Raw genomic sequence first — 10,230 nt, forward strand, 5'->3', positions numbered from 1 at the left:
TGGAATTGTTTAAATATACCCAAGGATCAACTCCTTGGTTTTGGGGCTTCCATCTGAGGGCAGGCTTGATAAAATCACGGATGAAAAAAAGGGTCCTATTTGCCTGTGAAAGTGGAAGGGTGCCACTCTTCAAATGGCTAAACGGTGGAATTGTTTAAATATACCCAAGGATCAACTCCTTGGTTTTGGGGCTTCCATCTGAGGGCAGGCTTGATAAAATCACGGATGAAAAAATGGGTCCTATTTGCCTGTGAAAGTGGAAGGGTGCCACTCTTCAAATGGCTACATTCAGGCTTGGGAACTATCACTTTTCGGGAGGTGATTTTATTTGGGTGTGAATATTTAAAAATGTAATTGGCTAATGTACGTAAAATTGAAAAGAAATGAAAAGATGAAAGACAAGACAATAATTTAATTTTTGTTTCAGAAACCCCAGTGATGTTGGCTTGCATGTTACTTGGCCCTGAACTTTGTTGATTTTACACTGTTTTCAATGGGGCTTGAATTAGTACAGTGGACCCCTATACATTCGAATTCCGGAGGACAATGGAGGGACAGGGAATCAGTCTAGTTTCAATACTGGTCTTGTCACCGAGTCACACTGCAGGCCTAACGGTATTTGCAATACATAATGAACGCGGAACCAGACTACAAGAAACGTTTATTCGAAATTTAACGGTATTTAATTCGAAAATAAAAACAGTGCATATAAACCAGCTAATTTACTCCTCAGTTGTGTGTCTTGAAATGAAGATTGGGAAGCATGTTGTTTGTAATCATAACGATCACACGCAACAGTAAACAATGGTTGCTATGGCGTCCAACATTTACATAAACCTGCATGACAGAATAAACCCGCATGCAAATCGCAATTGTTTTTGCCTGAAGCCTTGATTAGATTCTCAAGAAGTTTGCTTCTATGAAATATGTACACAGAGCATTAATGTCATAAAAGTCAGCCCCATAGTTACATGGGTCAAGTGACGTGGGGGAAGGTACCCCCGGGTCCCCCCCCCCCCCCATTTAAATTCCTGCATTGCACACAAACAATATACGTTGCCCTCAGTGCCCCCCCCCCCTAAAATTTGGTGCATCCCCAGGTTCCCCTTAGCAGCTTAACTCTAGTTAGGCAGCTGCGTGATACAAATTAGTACCATTGGGTCGACTTTCAACTTTTAGTTTGTCGCATCATGTTTGGGCCCCCAAAACCACGAACTCTAACCGTAATAAATATGAACGACTAAATTTTCAAAAGAACAAGTTTTCCAGAAAATGGAAATCGAAATGAATCAAAGAAAAAGATACACTGGAATTGACAGCTGTAAAATATTACGAAATGTAACTTAATAATCATACATCAAACAAAGCAACTCTAAACTGAGGAAGCAAAGCGGCCAAAATATAAAATATATAAAAAATAGATTAATATAATTCATTACATTATTTATAAAAACTAATACACAAATAAACATGTAGGCCCTACTATGTGTATTGTTTTATTATTTACACAATTATCTATTTATTAATTCATTATACTTCTGATGTTGCATAATGGATCCAATTTAGCAATATGGATCTTCGTGTTCGACGTCATCCTGTTTCTCACTGCTATACATGACGTCCGTCCTTATGGCGTACTTTCGGCCATCTTTCAGCATGGAACCTTCGTGATACAACCGATGTTCGAAGATCAGAACCCGTCCTGATTAGGAAAAATGAAGAAAAAAGTTTGCAAAAATTATGACAATTGGTGATCAAAAATTTGAAACTTTAAAAAAAGACAGTGAAAATACAATGTTTCGTGAAACCTATGCTACTGAAGCATCTGAGTGAAATGCACCTTAGCACAATTTAACTTGACACAAAACCTCATCTTTCTAACTTAGAAAATCATAAACAGCAACCAAACAAAAATTAAAAATACACGGAGTAGAAAAATTCGTCAAGTTTGTCCACTGTAGGGGAGAAACTAATTGTTATAATATCAAGCCAACTTACGAATCAAATCATTTAACATTTTAATCTTGGTGTGTTAATGTTATTGATAAAAAAAATAATGTTTTCATCGCCAGAAAGAAATTCAATGTTCAAAAAAAAAGAAAAAAAGAAATGTGCTATAAGCTAATCTCACCAATTTTAGGAACACATTCCACTGGCGGGTCATCATCACTGTTGAAATAAGGCAGAAATGTTGTGCTTCCTCCTTTAAATCCCTGAAGGCAAAAAAAATACAAATTCATTATCTTAAGCACTGTTAAAGTGATTCTTCAGATATGGAAAATTGACGAAACGTTAATTGACTTGATTAAGGTAATTCGATTGAGAGAGCTGTTGCAGTGTTTTAACAGGTCACTGAATTTTGAGACTCGAGTCTTGCATCGAAACCTCGACTCGAGCCCGCCATTTCAACTCAACGTTACAAATCCTTCTAATCGGAGATTGATCCTAATGGTGTTATACCGGATCTTTGCCAGACTTTTTTTCTGATAAAATGCAATTCATTGTTTTTGTCAATTGGCCTCTCAACCGTGTGGTACTTCAAGGCGCAAAGAAGCTGGGAGCCATTATTATCCGGTGCACTTCAGGAATTTTTACTGGCGGCCACTTTGGAAACATTTCCATACTTGTGACAACTGACAATTTGGACAATTTTTCCACCAAACGTAATTCATCAAGCATTTTCAGTGATGTAACTACACACTTTCTGGAAAGGTATTGTTTTTATTTTTAAAAACAAAATCGGGTTTTTGACTGCAGTGACCCCATGATGACCTTAGACCCCATTTTAGTCATGTGACATGTTGGGGCCGGGCTACTGATACTTTTGACAAATTTGGTTGAAATCGGTCAACATTATGTAGGAGCACGCAATAGACAATATCAACGTTATAACTAACAGACTACGTGATGATATGTTAAGCTGCTATCTAGTAGGTAAAATTTAAATCTCCACCGATAAACGAACAAACAGCCCAAAACAAAGCAATACCTCGTTCAGATAAATCTGCACAGTGACCATGGAGTGTTCTCCATTTTTGCGCTCATAGCTTCCATCGAAGTGCGGCTTGAAGTATTCACCCGGATCGTATCGCAGAAATCGCAGTCTAAAAAGGAAAGAAACAGATGAAAAATCACCAAATTGAAAGACGTGGAATATTTCGAGATTATAACCAGTTGTTCCCATGAAAACACACATGATGCTCACCTTTCGTTCAGTCCTAGGGCTTTGTATCCGTAAAACGGCTGCGGAATGAACTCGGCTAGTCTCTCCCAGAAGGCGTCGACCAGCTCAGTTGAGTCGATCAAACAGCGCTGGTTGTTGCGAGCCGAGAGCATCAGCTTCTGTCTAAATAATTACAACAAATATAGCGGCTGTTTATAAGACTATAATTTAGCATTACTGTGTCTTGTGAGATCAGATCATTGGATCGCGTTAACGGGTGCCAAAATACTCAAAGAGAAAGGGATGGAATCGATCATATAAAACGCAACTTTGAAGAAAAACAATGGGATCCTTTCTTAACATAACAGATAAAACTACTATGCGAAACTTTCAAAACACTCAATGCCTTGGCACAAGTTAGTCCAAATGTAAACATCCGCCTAATAAAGTAATTCCAAAAGGTCAACTGGCAACCATTTAATGTATTTTGGAAAAATATGTTGGAAACACAGGTGTTTTTTTTGCAACTTGAAGAGTATTTTTAGAGTAGTGTGAAACTATATTGCGAAACATTGCAAATTACCTCCCACCACCAATGTTGACCAAGGCTTGCTCATACCCCTTCTCCTCAGAACGTCGAATGAGTTCCTTACATTCCTTTAAGATGGCAAATAATGAAAATTAAGTTAGAACGTAAGATGAGACAACTTTCAAGTTCGTGGGTATAGGCTGGACATTATTACAGGGCCGATTATTTTTGCTGAACGCCGAAGCGAACTTTACTACATGGAGATAATTTACTTTGTTGATTCATTTCGACATTTACACATAACTGTTTGAACATTCCCTTGACTAAACGCTTTATACATGTAATGATATCAAAAGGGCTAAAAATTATAACGAAGACGGATTATGTAAGACTGTGATTGATGTTCACCTCTTTCGTGAAGACATTGTCAAGAAAGAACGCAGTCTTCTCTCCTTCTTTTGCTCCCGGGGGTATAATGTTTGTCTTTACGGGTCGTGGCCGCTTTGAATTCTTCGATAGCACCTTCAAAGTTCTGCGCAATGAAGAAGAAAAATATGAGTATAGGGGGCCTAAGCAAAGCGAAATTATATGAAGCAAACTAGAAACAATTCAGAGTGAAAAGAAGTTGGATGTTATCGCAATGGAAAATGAAATAAACTTCGTTTTTCACTCATTGTTAGTGATTGTACGTTCTCTTTCTGTTTTTTTCTTTTTATATTTCCTTGAGTTCCCTTATTTACCTTTTTCACTCTGGCAAACTACGGTATCGAGCAAGGAAATATTGGCCAAGCCGCATGCGTGCAACCAAATTGATAATGGCATCCCTACATTGTCTCGGGCAAAATATGACCCCTTTTTTGACCGTAATTATCAAGTCTGCCCTCAGATAATAGCCCAAAACCAGGGAGTAGATCCCCGGCTATATTTTCACAATTCCCGGCTTTTTAAACCAGACGGTCTCTTTTTTCCAAAAAAGTTGTGGGGGCACATTTGATGCAAATGAGCTCGCGTATAAATGTTGTGAACCCTCATCAATCGGGAATTTATTGCGCCCGCTGTTTGCTTAATCGCGCCAGTCGGATATATCGTCTGTCTAGCCCCCCCCCCCCCCCCTCCCCCCCCCCCCCCCCCCACCACCACACCGAAAAAAATAATTGTAATTAAATATTGTTGCTCGCCAAAAATGTGCTCGTTTGTTCAGAAACTCATGAAGTATAATGTCCAAACTGATTGGATATTTTCAAAGTGGTTTTTGAAAGCTATATCGAGATGACCACCGTACCCTACACGTCAGCAATTGGCGTGGGCTCTTCCCGCAACACAGATACTATACAATGTATTTCATGTAGGCCAAAAAAATAATAGATATTGACCAATGTCGGATGTGAGTTATGTCCTTTCAAGTAAAATTCAACGTAGACATCCTCTGAGCCGTGTTACGAGACGTGATGACCTCACCGTCCACACGTGTGTTTTATATTGATGGGGTAATGGGCGGGGATGTCCCATCAGCAATAATGTAAATCATGAAGGTGTGTCGTGTCGCTGTTACGTCTGAAGGTCATTATTAAAACAACTTTCAGGTTTAGGGGAATGCATAATGATATTAAATAGTACTCGACTATACTGTGCTCTTTACAGATCGTCTGAAATCTAGATCTCAGTATAATATAATATTCAGAAATTGTCTTCAGAAAATTCCATGTTCCTTCTTTTTACTAGTGCAGGTTAATGTTGCGCAAACTCGCGACCCCAAACCGAAACCGACCCGAAATCGCGTTCGGGTTTGGGTCGTTTTTTTTTTTTTTTTGCTTGAATGTTTGTCGGGTCGGCCCTGGTCGGCCTATTTAGTCTAACCCGATGCACAATACTACTGCACGTAACATTTTGTTTAACAGATCATCGTTTCAATAATCAAGAACAGAAACAGTTGATGAAGACTAACGATCTGAACTAAAATACTATAGGCCTAGCTATCTTAAAAAAAAAAAAGAAGGACGCTGCTCACACTGTACGCAGTGCTCTGAAACGACAGCCGGTTTTCTCAAAGTTAAAAAAAAAAAAGATCCCAAACTATAGTGAACATTTAACTGTACATTAAAAAGCGTATAGAGCAATCATCAATGAACTGTTCAAATTATTAATCACCATCATCATTAACATAATTATATTCAAGTATTACTCGATCGCTTTAAGAAACTGCGGACGTGTTGTAATTTTTTTTGTCGCCATCCGCAGCTTTGAAAATGGAAGCCTTAATTGTACTTGTGTCTTGTATTATTTTATTAAATAAATTTAATTTTGGACACTAATTACAACGATGGTTCAACGAATCAGAAAGGCTTACCGTGTTAAATCGACAGTTTCCATGTCGCTTGCCATGCTTGCTGGATGTTTCTCCTCAGCCTTTACGTCAAGTCGACCGTGGCTCACAATTATATCGGACGCTAGACAATATTATGTGTGCTGTCAGTGTCACATGTAAAACAACAAGGTTGAGTAATTAAAATTACTATCCACTTCTGTCGATCTTCTTGTAAAAAAAATACGCACAACTGTTGGATAAATTGCGAGGAACAAAATGACCAAACGAAAAGGTGTAGCACGTATCGGGAATTCCAGCTTTTATAGAACTGTCTTTCCTCTTGTATGTGTATTTCTTATGAGCTTCCGCATGCATGACAAACGTACATGCCATTGTGTACACGTACCCGTGCACACGTACACCGTGTCAACATAACAACACGTCATCATCTAAAAATAGGGATGAAAGACGGGTATGGCCGGCAATGCATCAACAAAACAAAATTGTTTGAATTAGGTGGCGCCCATAATCTCAAGTTGACACACAACACTGATCGAAGTATTTTGTTATGTAATCCGGGAGTGAAAAGTCAAGGCGTGCCGAAGTCAGATTAGGGGTGCACAGAGTCTTTTCCCAGGAAAATGTTGAACTACGATAAGCTCCAGGATTCTAAGGTAATTTCAGAAAAAAAATAAAACTTTAGCTTTACATTTACTATTTAGGCCCCATTTTACTAGTATCATAACATGAGTCACCAACAGCTGGGGGGGGGGGCTTGCGACCCCGGCTCCAAATCCCCTCCCGCCCAGTGGATCCGCTACTGGATTTCAAATTAGCATTGAAACCGATCGAGGCTCAGTGCTAATTAAGCCATACTGAGGCAATGGCCGTTTTTCCAATGCTCTGAAGTTGAGCACCGTACGTAGCACTGGGCCCTCGAGTTTCATTGCCAACTAGTCGATAAGTAGTTTGGTTTGTAAATTCGGCGCAGTTTCATTTCATTCGTTTGCGCATTTTTTTCTCGCAAATCACGAACGGATTTATAATTATCTGAACTTTAAAAGCAAACATGTACAACAGCATGTTTCATTCACTCGCCATACTTACGTTGACGGTCAATGTCAAAGCATTATGCACACAGTGCTACGGTTTACAGGGCAGGTGTAGCGTGAATTTATGACTTCATAAAAATACGGACTACGTACAGTGCTGGTAATTATGCGCGTGCCTAGCCTAGGGAGAAGACTGGTCACGTGACAGGGTTTAACGAATAATGGGGTAAAAAAGGTCCAAATAGGAGTCTGATTTTCATATGACACCGGCTAGGGAGGCGGCATAGGGGTGACAATAATTTCTACATGTCCGTATCCGTTTGAAAACACCATACAATGCAATGCATGCTGTGAAGCTATAGTACATGCATATGTGAGTCCGATCTTCCGCAATATTGAGGCAGACATTCTCGCGATGATTATGACAACAAGTCGGTAAAAACGTCATCTTTTACAAAGTGTGACGAAAGGTTGCATCCAAGGAAGGTGGGTCTATAATGTAGTATATGGTTTAAAATATACGCTTAATTTATTATTAAACATGTAATGGCCATGACTAGGGGAGATATGATCGAAATTTATGATACTTTTTAAATTCCTCCATCGTAAGCCAGGCTCAAAATGTGCCCGTACCGTGATTTATTTCCCGGTGTTTTTTGATTTTGTAGCGTTAGGATACTCCACTGACCGTCATGGCACCCGTTCAAGCAGGCAAGCAGGATTATTATGCGTGGTTCGAAGACCCACGGATGCCAGTGGGGCAGAGGAGGTACAATATGGACCTTCATGTCTCCATGACACCGGGTGATGGAATCACCGGGCACGGCAAAGACTCCGCGGGCGAATTCGTGCTACACAACGGCGAGCTGCGGTGGTCCTGCGGTCTTTGGGAGATAGGCTTCGTGAAGCGGTACAGCAGACACGGGGTGTTGTATAGGGGGACTGGATACCTCGTCAATTCGGTGCTGAAGGCGACTGGAACATGGCATCTGGAAGACTTTCAGGACGTATCTGGGGATTGGGAGTGTCATTTGCCCATTGCACCTCCTCCGTATGAGAATTAATGACCCATTTCCCACAAGGGCGGGTCAAGAGGGGGGGGGGGGGCGGGGCAAAAGAAAATAAAGTGGGTCCAAAAAAATACGGCGAGGGGATCGGGCCCGAGCGCCCGGGAAAATTTTCGATTCGAGTCTGTGGTGCGATCTCAGGCAATTTCTGACTACATTAACCAAATTATTTTGATGGAAAGATGGTGGTGTGCACAGTGTCTACTTTTATTGCGACGTCACTTAAAAAAAACCAATTGGGTGTTGTTGGTTTTTTGGAGAGGGGGCCTGGCCGCCGTCCCCCCCCCCCCGGATCCTCCCATTTCCCCGGATTCACGATCAATACTGACCGACGGAACAACAAAAAGTGACCGAGGGAAGAATTACAGAGCCGAAGCTGGAGTGAATAACAGTTGTAGCTACATCAGCCGTAACATAAACAGACCCGCCAGAGACAAAATAATGTCATAAAAAAATCAGATTGAGTTTCATGACTGCATATCCATGTATAAACTAGATATTATTTTTTTTAACTGAAATCAATATAAAATGTTGAAGATATTGATAAAATGTTGAAGTTGACATGTCAAACAAGTTTGAGCAAAATTAACTGTTGTCCACATGACTTCTGTCCGTCGATCTTTTTGTGAAAAAGCTGTTGGGTAAATTGTGATCGAGGAACAAATGACCAATCGTTTGACTAGCACGTATATCGGGAATCCCAGCTTTTATACAACCGTCTTTCTTCTATTCTTAGCTTCGCATGCATGTAAGCGTGCATTCTGTACACGTACTCGCGTACACCGCGTCATAACAACACGTCATCATCTAAAAATAGGGATGAAAGACGGGTATGGTCAGCAATGCATCAACAAAACCACTTGTTGTAATCATACGTGTCGCTCATAATCTTTTAAAATCTAGGACATGAAAGCCCAATTTAAAAGCTTTCTTTTAGTACAAGAATCATTCAAATCACTCATGTACTTTTTAAGTTACGGAATTTTAAACACAACCACTGTTTTAAAGTTCTGTCCACCGTGACGGATCACAAAAAAGGTGTGCGTTCTTTCAGCAAAACGAAAACAATTCACAGACATCCCTATGTGATTTTTTTTTGTTTTGCTGAAAGAACACTGAACTTTCTTGTGAAAAATTGCTTGATTCTAGAGGCAGTGGTGCGATCTGAGGCAATGTGACCACTTTAACCAAATTATTTTGAGGAGAGATAGTGGTGTGTGCAGTGTCGGGGCCGTATCAGAAGTCCGACGCCTCATAGGTCCGACGCCTCATAAGTCCGACAACGGAAAAACGAAGCGTTTAATTTGTCGGACTATATAATGAGGCGTCGGACCTATGAGGCGTCGGACTTATGAGCGGACCCCGCAGTGTCTACCTTTATTGCGACGTCACTTAAAAAAATAATAAATTAGCTTCATTTTTTTTGGGGGGGGGAATTTTCCCGGAATCACCATAAATACTGACAAAAAGTGACAGAGGGAAGAATTTCAGAACCGAAGCTGGAGTGAATAACAGTTTTAGCTACATCAGCCGTAACATTAACAGACCCGGAAGAGACAAAATAATGTCATAAAAAAATCAGATTGAGTTTCATGACTGGATATCCATGTTTAAACTTGTTTTTTTTTCTTCTTAAAATTAATGTGGCCTGACGTTGCGAACTTAGCAAGTTCTTCTTCAGAGGCTAAAACAGAAATGACAGAGGTACATACATTAACATGGGGGTGCACACAAACATGCAGGGCTGAAAGAAGAAACACAAAAGGAGGATTAAGTGGGAAAGGTGTAGAAAGATGCAGGGGAGGGTGGATGAGAGAACAAAGAAACAAAGGGAGATGGCAAACCACAAGGGGTCTGGTGTGAACAGGGGAGGGACCAGAAAGGGGAAGGATCAAAGGTCACAGGGAGTGGGAACGGACAAAAGAGTGTGAGAGTGAAGGGATAATGGGGGGGGGGGGACAGTATGGAGGTGGAAAGGGATGAAAGGTGGGGGAAGATGGGAAAACACAAACAAGGAAGACCAGATGGATTATCTGTAACAGAAGACAATGGAGGAAAAAAAAAAAAAAAAAAAAAAAGGGGAAAAAAAGGGATTAATCATTTCCAAGTTGGAT

General features: G+C 40.4%; 1 protein-coding gene across 1 annotated transcript; it reads right to left on the reverse strand.

Annotated features, from left to right (window-relative positions):
• Positions 1-656: 656 nt before the first annotated feature.
• Positions 657-6,395, reverse strand: LOC119737609 (probable prolyl 4-hydroxylase 10). Its single transcript, XM_038212070.1, has 7 exons — positions 6,040-6,395; positions 4,101-4,224; positions 3,747-3,820; positions 3,206-3,346; positions 2,990-3,104; positions 2,132-2,213; positions 657-1,702 (listed from the first exon to the last, which is right to left on the reverse strand). Exons 1-7 carry the CDS (start codon positions 6,072-6,074, stop codon positions 1,563-1,565), a joined length of 711 nt encoding a protein of 236 aa, XP_038067998.1. The 5' UTR covers positions 6,075-6,395; the 3' UTR covers positions 657-1,562.
• Positions 6,396-10,230: the final 3,835 nt, after the last annotated feature.

Source organism: Patiria miniata, unplaced genomic scaffold (assembly GCF_015706575.1).
Source record: "Patiria miniata isolate m_02_andy unplaced genomic scaffold, ASM1570657v1 HiC_scaffold_3, whole genome shotgun sequence".
Taxonomy (NCBI): Eukaryota; Metazoa; Echinodermata; class Asteroidea; order Valvatida; family Asterinidae; genus Patiria; species Patiria miniata.

Bases quoted from the DNA above. Each gene is read 5' to 3' on its own strand.
- LOC119737609 (XM_038212070.1), bottom strand. From the start codon at position 6,074: ATGGCAAGCGACATGGAAACTGTCGATTTAACACG. The intron at 3,821-4,100 runs GTGAACATCAAT...GCCATCTTAAAG, and splicing joins ACAATGTCTTCACGAAAGAG to GAATGTAAGGAACTCATTCG. The intron at 3,105-3,205 runs GTGAGCATCATG...TTTCCTTTTTAG, and splicing joins GCCCTAGGACTGAACGAAAG to ACTGCGATTTCTGCGATACG.